At 53.7% G+C, this 12,539-nt stretch overlaps 2 protein-coding genes across 5 annotated transcripts in view; one reads left to right on the top strand and one right to left on the bottom strand.

Moving 5' to 3' along the window:
• The window catches only part of PPP1R14D (protein phosphatase 1 regulatory inhibitor subunit 14D), a 21,209-nt gene extending 20,304 nt beyond the window's left edge, over positions 1–905 (bottom strand). The window contains exon 1 of one of the 2 annotated variants that reach the window (XM_018054436.1): positions 819–905. The gene's annotated coding sequence lies outside the window, so the exon portion shown is untranslated. The remainder of the gene's footprint in view (positions 1–818) is intronic. The other variant, XM_018054437.1, reaches the window with a different exon arrangement.
• Positions 641–12,539, top strand: SPINT1 (serine peptidase inhibitor, Kunitz type 1). 3 transcript variants are annotated; one of them, XM_018054433.1, is made up of 11 exons: positions 641–826; positions 1,113–1,652; positions 8,145–8,272; positions 8,512–8,650; positions 8,747–8,965; positions 9,095–9,121; positions 9,462–9,587; positions 9,702–9,752; positions 10,800–10,970; positions 11,190–11,240; positions 11,656–12,539. In XM_018054433.1, exons 2-11 carry the CDS (start codon positions 1,196–1,198, stop codon positions 11,859–11,861), a joined length of 1,575 nt encoding a protein of 524 aa, XP_017909922.1. In that variant the 5' UTR covers positions 641–826; positions 1,113–1,195; the 3' UTR covers positions 11,862–12,539. The 3 variants fall into 3 exon arrangements, with proteins under 3 accessions (XP_017909922.1, XP_017909923.1, XP_017909921.1); XM_018054434.1 differs by having other exon boundaries at positions 653–913; positions 8,747–8,917; XM_018054432.1 differs by having other exon boundaries at positions 800–913.

Genomic DNA, 12,539 nt, shown 5'->3' with positions numbered 1-12,539 from the left:
ACTAACTCAGCTGCAACAACGACCGGAAGGGAAACGTTAGTACAAAATGAGGAAGGGCCGCAAAACAAAAGGAACCACTGAGGATCAAGGAGGGAAACCTGGACCGGGGAAATCTCTCATTTCTCAGCTGTAACAGAAAGGAGGGTTTCCAGAGCTGGCAATGGTGGTAATATTCCAGCGGGCATCCGGGATTCCAGTTATCAAAGGTGCACCCACACAGCTTCTGAGATCTCTTCCCGCCACAAGACGGAAATGACTTCCTGAGGGCTGACCACAACAGCGAGATCATTGGCATCGGGCTTTCCCCCGTTTCTCCTCCCCCAGCCCCTTCCCTAGCGCCTCGGGCCTGGGTCTGGGAATGCTAGTCCGGACAGGAAAGGGAGTCGGCAGCCTCTGAGCATCTGACCCAGCTTCGTGTGCCAGACATCGTCGGCGCTTCCCGAAGTGTCTGGGCCTCCAGGGATAGGGGTGTACTTCTGGGGCGCATGGAGCCCCGCGAGGTTGGGACCGGGGCAGGGCGCGCCTGCCTCTGAGCCTGTTTGGGCACCAGGTTGCAGAAGCAGGGTGGAAGATGGCAGGGATTGGGGGTAGGCGGCCCGGAAGCCGGGGCTGCAGGGGCGCACCGGGCGTGGGCGGGGCTGGCCACGCCAGGGTTAATGTTCGCCCCGCCCCGGCCGCACTGACTCAGTTTCACCAGAAACTAGAGGGGTGGAGGTGCCGGAACCCCAGAGCACCCGACACCCGGGCGGAAACGGCGGTCCGAGCAGCGCGGGACACCTGGACCGGAACTTCGGCAGGCCCGGCCCCACCCCACTCACCTGCGCAGGTAACCCTGGCCGAGGAGAGCCAGGAGGAGGCGGAGCGGGTTCGGAGCATGTCTGGCCCTTTGTTCTGCGCCGGTGCGTGTGTCAGGGTACGTGAGCTCTTTAGCCGTCCGACCGGCTGCGGGGTCACCGAAGTGTGCGTGGGAGGACCGGGCCCACCTGCCGTTCTTCACTCCCGGGGTGTTCGTGCTCCTCGGTCCTCCCCTTCACTTCCTCCCGGCCGGCCCTCCTCCCTGGAAGTCTCTTGGCTGATCCGATGTCTCCTCCTCCGTCCCCTCCCTCTTGCAGGTCGCTAGCACCCTCGGAGCCCAGAGGCCCGCTCTGTGAAGGTGACCCCGGTGGGGAGGAGGGCGACGATCCCCGGGACGACGATGGCCGGGGGCCGCCTCTCCCGGGCCCGCATCCCAGCGGTCGCCGTGTGGCTTCTCTGCGCGCTCGCCCTCCGGGGCGCCGAGGCCGGGCCGCCGCCGGTGACCCCCGGTCTGCTCACGGCCGACGGCTGCCTGAACCGCTTTACCCCCGGGGTGCCTGATTTCGTGCTCGACACGGACGCCTCGGTCAGAAACGGGGCCACCTTCCTGCGCTCCCTCACCGCGCGCCGCGGCCGGGACTGCGTGCACGCCTGCTGCAGCTCCAACGACTGCAATCTGGCGCTGGTGGAATTGCAGCCCGACGGCGGGGAGGACGCCATCGTCTCCTGCTTCCTCATCAACTGCCTCTACGAGCAGAACTTCGTGTGCAAGTTCGCGCCCAGGGAGGGTTTCATCAACTACCTCACGCGGGAGGTTTACCGCTCCTACCGCGAGCTGCGGACCCAGGGCTTTAGAGGTAAGGACGAGGGTGCCAGGATCTGGGGAGACTCGCAAAAAGGACTGGTTATAGGGTCTTTGCGTGAAGCATCAGAAAGGAGTTTGGAGGAGAGTCCCATTCGATCCTAACTCATCCTTAGAAGTAGGCATGGTATAAACAGTAAATAAAGAACAGGCTGCAAGACGGGCGAGGGGGGACGTCCTAGAGCCGACGCTGGCTCGTGAATTCAGGATGTTGAGTGGGCGGGTGTTCTGGGATGTGTGAGTGGGAACAAGCTCCTGGGGATTCCTGCTTTGACCCCAATGGGCCAAATCAGGGAATGAGCTGTCTGGAGGCCACCTGATGACCAGATAGAGAGATACTCCAGGCCAAGCACTGTGCTAGGTACCTTGGGGCCCTGTCAAGTGGACTTGGTGAAGGCTGGGCTCCTCACTGCTGGGTCTGGGATTGGTTCTACCATTTCTTGTACTCCTCTCCCCAGGTACTGGTCTTTAGTGGTCTGGGGGAAAAAACTACCATACCACCAGAGTCTAAAGAACAAGCCTAGTTGGGGGTGATCCAACTGGGGAGGAGGCGGTATTGTGGACACGGTAGCCTAGAGGCCCTGGGGTCCAGGTGAGGAGGGTTGCTGGATGAGTCAGTCCACTGGTATGTGTACCTGGTAGGGGAAGGAAGTCAGCTGTCCAGGCAAGTGTGTGTGTGCGCGCGCGCGTGTGCCTATACTCCTGTGTGCTCCTAAGCCTGGCAGAGCTCTTCCTGCTTAAGATCTAGTAGCCAAGCTGTCTGCTCACCTTGTTTACTTCCAGGATAAGGGCAAAGTGGGGCCACGGCTCCTTCTCTTTCCTCCTGGGACTGAGCAGTTAGCTGGGATTGGGGTCCCTCCAGAGACCTTCGTTCCCCATCCTCTCCACCTGTTGTTCTGGCCAGGTGGGGCTCCAGGGCAGGGATGGGTCACACTGATAACCTCTGTTAGTACTTTACTGTTTGCTGACTGCTATGCCACTCAGCCTCTCACTTAGGCATCATGACAACCGCCTCTGAAAAGGGTGCTATTAGTAGTCATTCCACTTTTTAGATTAGGAGACTGACTCCCATCTTAAATATATACCGTCCACAAATGGGACTCAACCCCAGGCCAGACCTCCTACAGGGCTGTGCTATTTCTCACACAAGACCATCTTTCTGGTAGAAACCTGTCTGTGATCCAAGACAGCCCAATGGACAACAGAACCAGAGACTAGGGAGCCCAGGGGCCAGGCTGGGGCTGGTCGGTCTCAGTTCTGGAAAGTAGAGAAAGTTTTCCTCTTCTCCCTATCCTTTCAGAAGCTCTGGATCTCTGGGAAGAGGTGGGGTGGAGATTCCAGGAGAGGGACACTGTCTCCAGGCTAGGCTGGGCTACTGAGTCCCGGTGGGCCAGGGCCTGAGCCTGTTTCACAAGGAAGCAGCAGGGAGTGTAGGTGGTGATGACCTAAGTGATCCGAGCTGCCTGCCCTCCCGGCTCTGACAGGACCCATCGGATGGCCAGCACTGCAGGGCCAACGCCTGAAACTCTGGGGTCTCGTCAGGAAGCTGAGCTAGACAGAGCCTTTCTCATCTGGGAACCTCCCCACCTCCTGACTTGCCTGATTGGCACAAGACAGGATGGAGTAGGGATTTCCTGTCCCATGGGGTGCTGGGTAGAACTTGGACTTAGTCTGGCCCCCAGGCCATTTCAGGGCACTGCAGTGTTTGGGAGAATGGGGGATGCTGTGTGCATGTGTCCAGGAGTCCATTCTCACCTGAGTCACGCTAGAGAGGTTGAAAGTACAAAGAGGGTCAAGTCATTATGGCCTTTTGGAAGCTGGACTAGGGTAGACCGAGGCAGGCAAAGTGGGCAAGTACTCAGGGCTTCTGAACCTTTGGTTCTTGTACTGGGGGAGCCCTTCCCAGGGTGGGTTGACCTGTACCCCTTGCCCTGCCTGTGGCCAGGCCAGTCCAGTCCAGATTACTGGGGCCTCCTAAACACCCTGCTCTTTCCTCTTCTCCCCTTCCCCTACCTTCCCCATCTTTGCATTGGAAGAGTGGCTTGGAAGATAGAGACTGTGTTTCCCTGGAGAGTCCTGAGGCCTGACGGCTGGGGGAGGGGCTGGCTTTATCACTCCTCTGGCCCTTTGCTCTCAGTGGGTGGGAAATAAGGAATGGTATCTGTCCAGACATCTGCCCCTTGCTCCTGGGACTGGGGCTTGGAGAAGACCAGGCTTGCGTGTGGTTAGACATTGCTGCTTTGGCCCGAGGTCTGATATGTCACTCTGTGACTTATACCCTGGGGCCAGTGGGGTTAGCCTATCTTTCTGCTCGGTAGACTGCCAAGTACCCTGTCTTGTTTCCCCTTGTGGACTGCTGATTACTTTCTGGAAAATGCAAGGAGGGAGGGACAGGCTCCTCCCAGTTCACTGCCCCCTTGGCTTGGCCTCTCACCTCAGGGCCTGGGCTAGCTCTCAGTGAGCCCTCAAGCCACTGGGTTGGGGCTTAGTTCCTGGCCCTGCTCTCCTGGTCTTATAATGGAGGTTTCCTTTTCTCAATCCTGTAGCCCCTGCAGCACTTGGCTTGTTTCTCTGTGGAAGTTCTCCCCTCCCATCCCTTTGGTCTCACTGTGTGTCCTGGTCTTTTCATCTCTGGGATCACCCTCTGTGACTCCCATATTGGCTCTGCTTTCTCTGCCTCATCAAAGAGAGGCAGAGACGCAGCCCTGTGATTCAGCCTTCTACCAGTTGTTATCTCTTTACCTTCTCTCCTTCCTTTGAACTCTTAGACCTCACTAACCTTCTGTGGTGCCTCTGTGAAGGGCAGGCAGTATCCACCAAAAGTGTAAATGGCACATAACCCTCACCACAATTCCACTTGCAGGAACTCATCTTGTGGCTATGCTTAAACATGTGTAAAACAACTTACCAGCCAGTCAGTCACTGCACCACTGTTTATAATAGCAAAGAATTGGAAACAATCTCAGTGTCTGTCAACACATCCTATAATTGGATACTGTGGTGCTGTTTTAATCGTAATATGAATAATAAACCCTGAGGCAGCATGGGTTAGTTTTTAGTAGGGAGGGAGAAAGGTAGGGAAGAAGGACCTAAATCAAGAGGGACTGATGGACTGGTTAAATGTGTTAAAAGTGCTATGCAACCAAAAGTATGTACAACTGTGAATGATTTCCAGTATATATTAAGGGAAAAGCAAGATGAAGAACTTGCATGCTTATAAATTCAATACTCTCTCTCCTGATAGTCACACATACACCCGCCCCCAGACTAGTAACTGAGAACACCTCTGGAGAGAAGGTTCGTTCATGTCCTTATGCTCAGTCATGTCCAGCTCTGCGACCCCATGGACTGTATGTAGCCAACCAGGCTTTTCTGTCCATGGGATTTTCCAGGCAAGAATACTGGAGTGGGTTGCCATTTCCTTCTCCAGGTCCATATATTACCTAAGCTAAAAACAAAATTGAAGATTATAAAAGTAATTAAAAAAACAGTCATCCTTCTAAGCAAGTATAACCTGCAGCATGGTATTTTGATGTTTTGGACAGAGTATGAGTCAGACCAAGGTTCAAATCCCAGCTCCGCTGTTTAGAAACTGAGCGACCCTGGGCAAGTCATTTAACCTCTCTGGTGTCAGTTTTCTCATCTGGAAAGAGGAGCAAGAATGCAGTTGTGGCAGGATGGTTAGGAAGGAAGGCGATATAGATGGGGGCAGCAAACCTCCTGTGAATATCCATATAGTAAATACTTTAGATTTTGTGTTGGTTACAACTGCTCAGCTGCTGTGGTAACATGAAAGCAGCCGTCCACAATTTGTAAACAATTTGGTAAGGCTGTATCTTAATTTATAGACACAAATTTGAATTTTATGTGCTTTTCACATGTCATGAAGTATTGTTTAAGAATTCTTTTCAACCGTTAAAAAATATAACAGGTTGGGCTAAATGTAGCCTGCAGGCCATAATTTGCCAGCTCTGATAAGATACTACAGATAAAGTATCTAGTGTGTGCTAGCCACACTTTCTTTTTTTTTTGCTTTTAATTATTTTATTTTTGGCTATGCTAGATCTTCATTCCTGTGCATAGGCTTTCTCTAGTTGCCAAACGGGGACTACTCTCTAGCTGCAGTGTGACAGCTTCTCGTTGTGGTAGCTTCTCTGGTTGTGGAGTGTGGGGTCTAGAGCCCAGACTCAGTAGTTGTGGTCCAGGGGCCTAGTTGCCCCAAGGCACGTGGGATCTTCCCAGACCAGGGATTGAACCTGTCCCCTGCATTGGCAGGCAGATTCTCAGCCACGGGACCACCAGGGAAGTCCTCTGAGCACAGTTTCCATTAGCAGTGGCTTTGTTAGTATGACTCCAGGTCTTTCTCCACCTCTGGCTTCTCTGGGGCTCCCACTGCACTCCTCCTCTCCCTCAAATTCAGCTTCTCTATGGCTGAAGCCACATGTTCCTGCTAGATCTGGTTTCCCTTCTGCCCATGCCCTGGCTCTCCGTTGGCAGTTCCCCAGAGCCTGTCAGGCACAGCAGCCTGAAGCGTCTACTCGTTGTTTCTTAGATCGTCCTTTCCATCTCTGCCGCCATTCAGTCGCTAAATTGTGTCCAGCTCTTTGTGGCCCCATGGGCTGCAGCATACCAAGCTCCCATGTCCTTCACTATCTCCCAGAGTTTGCTCACACTCATGTCCATTGAATCAGTGATGCTATCCAACCATTTCATCCTCTGTTGCTGAATTCTCCTCCTTGCCTCAGTCTTTTCCAGCATCAGGATCCATCCCTAAGCTATCCCTTAATTCAGACTGGTTCTGTTGCATCTGCCTTGAACTACTGCACTGGTCCACTTGCTGGCCTCCTTGCTCCATAGAAATAATTCTATTCCAGACAGATGGGTAAAGACTTGCTGCTAGGAGCTTAAGAATTCCCCTGCTACCCTGGCCCTTGGCCTTCCCTTAGTACTTCTGGACCTTGATCAGGCTTTGAGGGAGGTCAGTTTCTAGTGCAGACTGGACCTCCAGGCTTCTGTGCCACTGCTCATGGCCAGTGTCTGTCCCCTTTCTGTACCACCAGTTGTCAAATATTTGAATGTCAGTCCTGCTGTGTGCACATGTCCTGACCGAGTGTCCAGGGCCCTTGGAGATCTGTCCCAGCCCTGCTGGTCTCCTTAAAGTCCACCAAGCCAGCCTTGCAAATTCTCCACTTCTTGTTTCGGCTCATCATGGTTTCTGCTGCCATCAGCAACGCAGAACATTCTTCCCCACAACCAAACAAATAAAAATAAAAGAATTTTAAAAATCCTTTGTCTGAAAAAAAAAAAAAAAATCCTTTGTCTGTTCTTCACAAAGCCTTGCCTTTTTCCTCTAACTTGCTGTGATCTTTCCTTTCTTTAAACATCCACTTCCTTGTCTTGTACATGTACCACAAACCCCTTCATCTTGGTGGGTCTTTTCTCTCATTTTGCTTTCTTAACCAGCCCCACTGGACCGTAACACCCTCAAGGGCAGTGCATCAGTTTCCTAGGGCTGCTATGCCAAAGTACTACAAAGTGGGTAGCTAAAAACAGTAGCGATGTATAGTCTCAGTTCCGGAGGCCAGACATCCAAAATCAAGGTGTCCACAGGCCCACGCTCTCTCTGAAGGCCCTGGCTGAGGGAGGGTATTTTGTGTCCCCTCGTCACTGGAGGAGGCACCCTCTTCATGTGCCCAGGCATCATGGGACACCAAGGCTTGACACAGTGCTCCCCAGGAACTCTGTGCTTCAGGCCTCTGTCCGGGCTTCTCAGCAGTGATCTGGGCTGTAGAGAGAGGGGTGATGATGTTAATTACAGATTAACTTATCTGGCTTTTCAAAAGTGTTGTTTCTCTAACTTTAAAAAGAATGTTTATTTGATTGCGCCGTGCCTCAGTGGCAGCACATGGGTTCTTTGATCTCCCTTGCAGCATGTGGATCTTCAGTTGTGGCGTGCAGGATCTTCAGTTGTGGCATACAAACTTAGCTGAAGCATGTGAGATCTAGTTCCCTGAACAGGGATCAGACCCAGGCTCCCTGTGTTGGGAGTGCCAAGTCTTAGCCACTTGGACCACCACGGAAGTCCCCTGACGTTTTAAAGCAATTAGCACAAGTACCTGCTTATTGTAGAAAATAGGAAAATTCCTCCTTCCAAATATATGTGTGTATAAGGCATGTATATATATGTATGTATATATATACATGTATATATACAAATATATATATATATTTTTCCTAAATGGGATCAGATGGCAATGCACTCAGTTATTTGCTTCAGAAAGTGGCTTTACAACATTAGAATGTCTTAAGTGTAACATATCTAAACAGAGGACAAAAAGAACGGTCTCATTGTGTGATTGTATCTGTGTCTCACCAGGCTGCTGAGTCCTAGGTTGGTCTAGTTGCCACCCATAGGGCACCAGCCCCTCACTTGAGGAGGGATCCTTCCCATTCAGTGAGAGTTCACCTTACCTCACCTTCCTCGCAGGGTCCCGGATCCCCAAGGCCTGGGACGGTACAGACTTGAAGGTACAGCCCCAGGAGCCCCTAGTGCTGAAGGATGTGGAGACCACAGACTGGCGTCTGCTGCGGGGGGACACAGACATCAGGGTCGAGGTGAGATGCTGGGTGGCTCTTGGACCCCCACCTCAGCTCCCCAGGGCTCCTTTCTGGGGCCATAGGCCCAACTGAGGCTCCAGGTGGAATGGGGTGGATAAAAGCCTAGGATCCATTTAATACCAAGACAGTCTGTTCTCCCCAGTGCGGGGGGGAGCGGGGGAGTGGGTTTTTGGGAGGGCCTGGAGCAGGCCAGGGGCGTCAAGCAGCCCCTGCCTGACGGCCATTCCTGTGCTTAGAGGAGTGGTCCAGACCAGGTGGAGCTGTGGGGACTCAAAGAAGGCAGCTACCTGTTCCAGCTGACGGCGGCCCGTTCAGACCAGCCAGAGAGCACGTCCAATGTCACGGTCACTGTGCTGTCCCCTGAGCAGACGGAAGGTAAGGAAGTAGGGCGAGGAGGCCACTGTGGGAGGCATCCCCCGCCCCAGTTGACTGGCCCTTCAGACGCCCCTGACCAGCTTCCCTCCCTGCCAGAATACTGCCTTGCACCCAGGAAGGTGGGCCGCTGTCGTGGTTCCTTCCCCCGCTGGTACTACGACCCCACAGAACGGATCTGCAAGAGTTTCGTTTATGGAGGTTGCCTGGGCAACAAGAACAACTACCTTCGGGAAGAAGAGTGCAAGCTTGCCTGCCATAATGTGCAAGGTGGGCCTTTGCGAAGCAGTGTTGGGGCTCAGGTGACATTCCCCCAGGGTAGGTGTTCTCTCTTCACGGGATCAGGGAGGTGGGCATGGGAATACCCCCATCCCTAGGCCCCCTATCAGCTCATCCTGGCTGGGGCCTGGCCCTGCCTCCTCTCATTTCTCCGTTTTTCTCTCCTAGGTCCCTCAGCAGAAAGGCATCATCCAGGTAGGCTTTTGCTCCTTTCCTTGTTCCCCTCACCCCTGCCAGCTCTCCAGCCGGTATCAAGTCTAGGCCGCTGCTCACACTGCCCTGGCTCCACAGCTCATTCCTGCCCTCAGAATGAAGGCCCACAAGTGCCTCACCCCCTGCAGCTCAGGATCCTCCCATCAGCCTTTGCCTGTTTTGTGTGTAGGAGGGTTTGAGGGGCAGGGGTGGAGAGGGAACAGGGGCTGTGTCATGATGCCGCCTGGGGCTAGAGAGGGCCAGGTAGATGATGGGCTCGCGGTATTTGCTGGCCTCTGCACTCCCACCTGACCTCCCCCTCCCCTGGCCTCACCCTCCCCAGTGTGTTCTGGCAGCTGCCACTCCAGCAAGTTCCGCTGTGGTGATGGCTGCTGCATCGACAGCTTCCTGGAGTGTGACGACACTCCTGACTGCCCCGACGCCTCCGATGAGGCCACCTGTGAGAAATGTGAGGCCTGGGGGCGGAGGGCGGTGGGCAGGGCAGGGCAGATCCAGCCCAGTCACCCCTACACCTCTGTGAGGCCCTTGTCAGGTCTGCGCCTCTGATCTTTCATCTTTGCAGACACCAGAGACTTCGATAAACTCCAGAGGATCCATTTCCCCAGGGACAAAGGTGAGCTCCTGCCCTGGTCTCCTGGGTCAGGGCTGAGCTACTGTCCTCCCTCATGCCATCAGTGTGCTGCAGGGGCCTGCTGTGCGTACCAGGCTGTGGGCAGAAAGCTGGGGGCAGGGGTGTCCTGCGCTTTTCTTTCTGTGTTTGCTAAGCATCAGACATCCTCTTAACACCTCCTGAAATTCTTTTTTTTTTAGGCCGTGCCGCATGGCACGTGGAATCTTTGTTCTCTAACCAGGGATTGAGCTCATGCCCCTTGCAGTGGGAACTCATGCCCCTTGCGGTGGAAACTCAGGGTCTTAACCACTAGATTGCCAGGAGAGTTCCAACACCTTCAGAAATTTAACCATGCCTACATATCACTGAGATGTTATTGATTTAACTTAATATATTAAAAAGGAAATTTCAGGGACTTCCCTGGCAATCCAGTGGTTAAGACTCCGCACTTCCAATGCATGGGTTTAATCCGTGGTCAGGGAACTAAGATCCCGCATGCTACACAGCACAGCCAAAAATAAATAACTGAAATTGGAGATTTAAAAAAAAAAAGGAACTTTCATGTCAGTACTGTAAATGAAAAGCCACTATTATATGCCACAATTTGAGATTTGCTTTTAAAATAAGTATAATAAAACATGGTAACAAATTTTAGCTGGACACTGTTGGCTGCCAAGGTTCAGACTCTGAGTCTTCTTTGTTAGGTTCAGACTCTATGAGTTTTCTTTGTTAGAAGGCAGACCATCAAGTGCTGGGGAGAAACCAAGACCTTGATACAGTCGGGAATGCTGAAAGAAAATTAAGAAATAGTTATACGAGTCAGCCTAGGGTAATTCTGGACCCAAACTTACTCTCCTGCATTTATCTTCCTTGCTTCTAGCAACACTGCAAATGGCCCAGATATTTCTGGGGCCCCCGGGGCCTCACTGAATCACAGCCATCCCCAGCCTGAGGAGGGTCAGGGGGTGGTGGGCAGCAACCATGAGGAGCCTAGTGGTGGCAGGGAGGTCTTGTGGACATTCACGCCTTCGTCTGCTCCTTACCCTGCAGGGCACTGTGTAGACCTGCCAGACACGGGCCTCTGCTCAGAGAGCATCCCCCGCTGGTACTACAACCCCTTCACTGAACACTGCGCCCGCTTTACCTATGGCGGTTGTTATGGCAACAAGAACAACTTTGAGGAGGAGGAGCAGTGCCTTGAGTCCTGTCGCGGCATCTCCAGTGAGTGGGGCAGAGGGGGGCTGGAAGATGGGGAGGTGAAAGGCTTAGCTGGAGCATTCAGCTCTGTCCCAAAGCATGGACTGGTCAGCCTTGTCCTTAGAGCACCTGAACTAAGGGTGGGAGAGGATGGCAGTGGAGTATCTGGGGCACTACTGAGGAGCAGCTGAGTCTTCGAACCTTTCATATTGACTTATCTCCCCCGCCTCCATCGTTTTGTAGAGAAGGATGTGTTTGGTCTGCGGCGGGAAAGCCCCGTTGTTCCCAGCACAGGTAAGCCCCCCATCTGCCTGTCGCCACTGAGTAGATATGAACTCAAAGATCAACTCCACTCAGTTGTGACAGCCTAAGCCCGTGTTGAGAGGATCCTGAGGTTGGCTAAAGGGACAATAGTGGTGCCTGCCGGGGCAAGGGAGAGAAGGACAGAAATACATGCCAGGTCTGCGGGCCGTCAGTGCCCTCCCCATATCATCTGCAGGTAGAGTGACCTGGAGCCAAGACCCAGCAGAACCCCTCCCAGCAAGCTCCCAACAGAGCAGTGTCAGCTGCTCACACGCCCAGGCTCCTTATCCCACCACCACCACCACTCCCCGCATCCGTTTGCCCAAGTCCCTTTCATACAGAGTAGGGGTGGGCGTCAGGACCCAGCAGGCTCTGGGAGTGCTTCATCCGGCCCTTCCTCCCGCAGGCTCCGTAGAGGTGGCCATTGCAGTGTTCCTGGGTACCTGCATCGTGGTGGTGGTCGCCATTCTGGGCTACTGCTTCTTCAAGAACCAGAAAAAGGACTTCCACAGACACCGCCACCCCCCACCTTCCACCCCCACCAGCTCCAAGGTCTCCACCACTGATGACATGGAACACCTGGTCTATTACCAAACAACTAGACCCCTCTGAGCCTGGGCCTCTCCAGGGCTCTCGCCATCTCTCACCTGGCCCTGCTTCCTAGCCAAGACGGAGGCCTGGGCTGGGCAAAGACTTCGGGACCAGACTTCTCCAGCCTGTTTCCCAGGGCTGTTCTGCCTCCAAAGCCAGGGCTCCAGCTCCTCTTGGAGGAGTCTCAGCTAAGTCCAGGCTACTTGTTCCTGAGAAAGCTCACAGGTCTGCAAGGAGCAGAAAACCTTTGAGCCAGGAATCCTAAAGAAATGGACCTCTCCACGTAAGATTTCAGAGGAAGTTGGAGTTTTGCTTCCTGTTCCAAGCTACCTGCCCCTATCCCATGACCTTGGGAGGGGGCCTGGGACAGCCTCAGAGGCTGGAGGCCCCAACCATTTCCTCCACAGCTGGCCCTCCCACTCTGTAAAGTCCAGGGCTGTGGTGGGGGGTGGTCTGGGGGGAAGGACTTCCCTGTATATTTTGTGTTGTACAGAGTTCCTTTTTGTTTATTTAATGCTGTGGGGGGTGGGTGAGAGGAGTAGGAAGTGGCTCTCTGGCCCCACCTCTTCCCCTGCCCCCCATAGTAAGCCCCAAGCCAGCCCGGCCTGCACATGGAGCCAGATCCTCCGCACCCACTGGGGCTCCCTTGCTTCCACAGGCCAGAGTCCACTCAGTGGAATAAAGTGATTTATTCTGTGA

This window comes from Capra hircus, chromosome 10 (assembly GCF_001704415.2).
Source record: "Capra hircus breed San Clemente chromosome 10, ASM170441v1, whole genome shotgun sequence".
In the NCBI taxonomy this organism is placed as follows: Eukaryota; Metazoa; Chordata; class Mammalia; order Artiodactyla; family Bovidae; genus Capra; species Capra hircus.
Note: the sequence above shows the minus strand (reverse complement) of the source record. Positions and strands in the feature narration are given on the sequence as shown.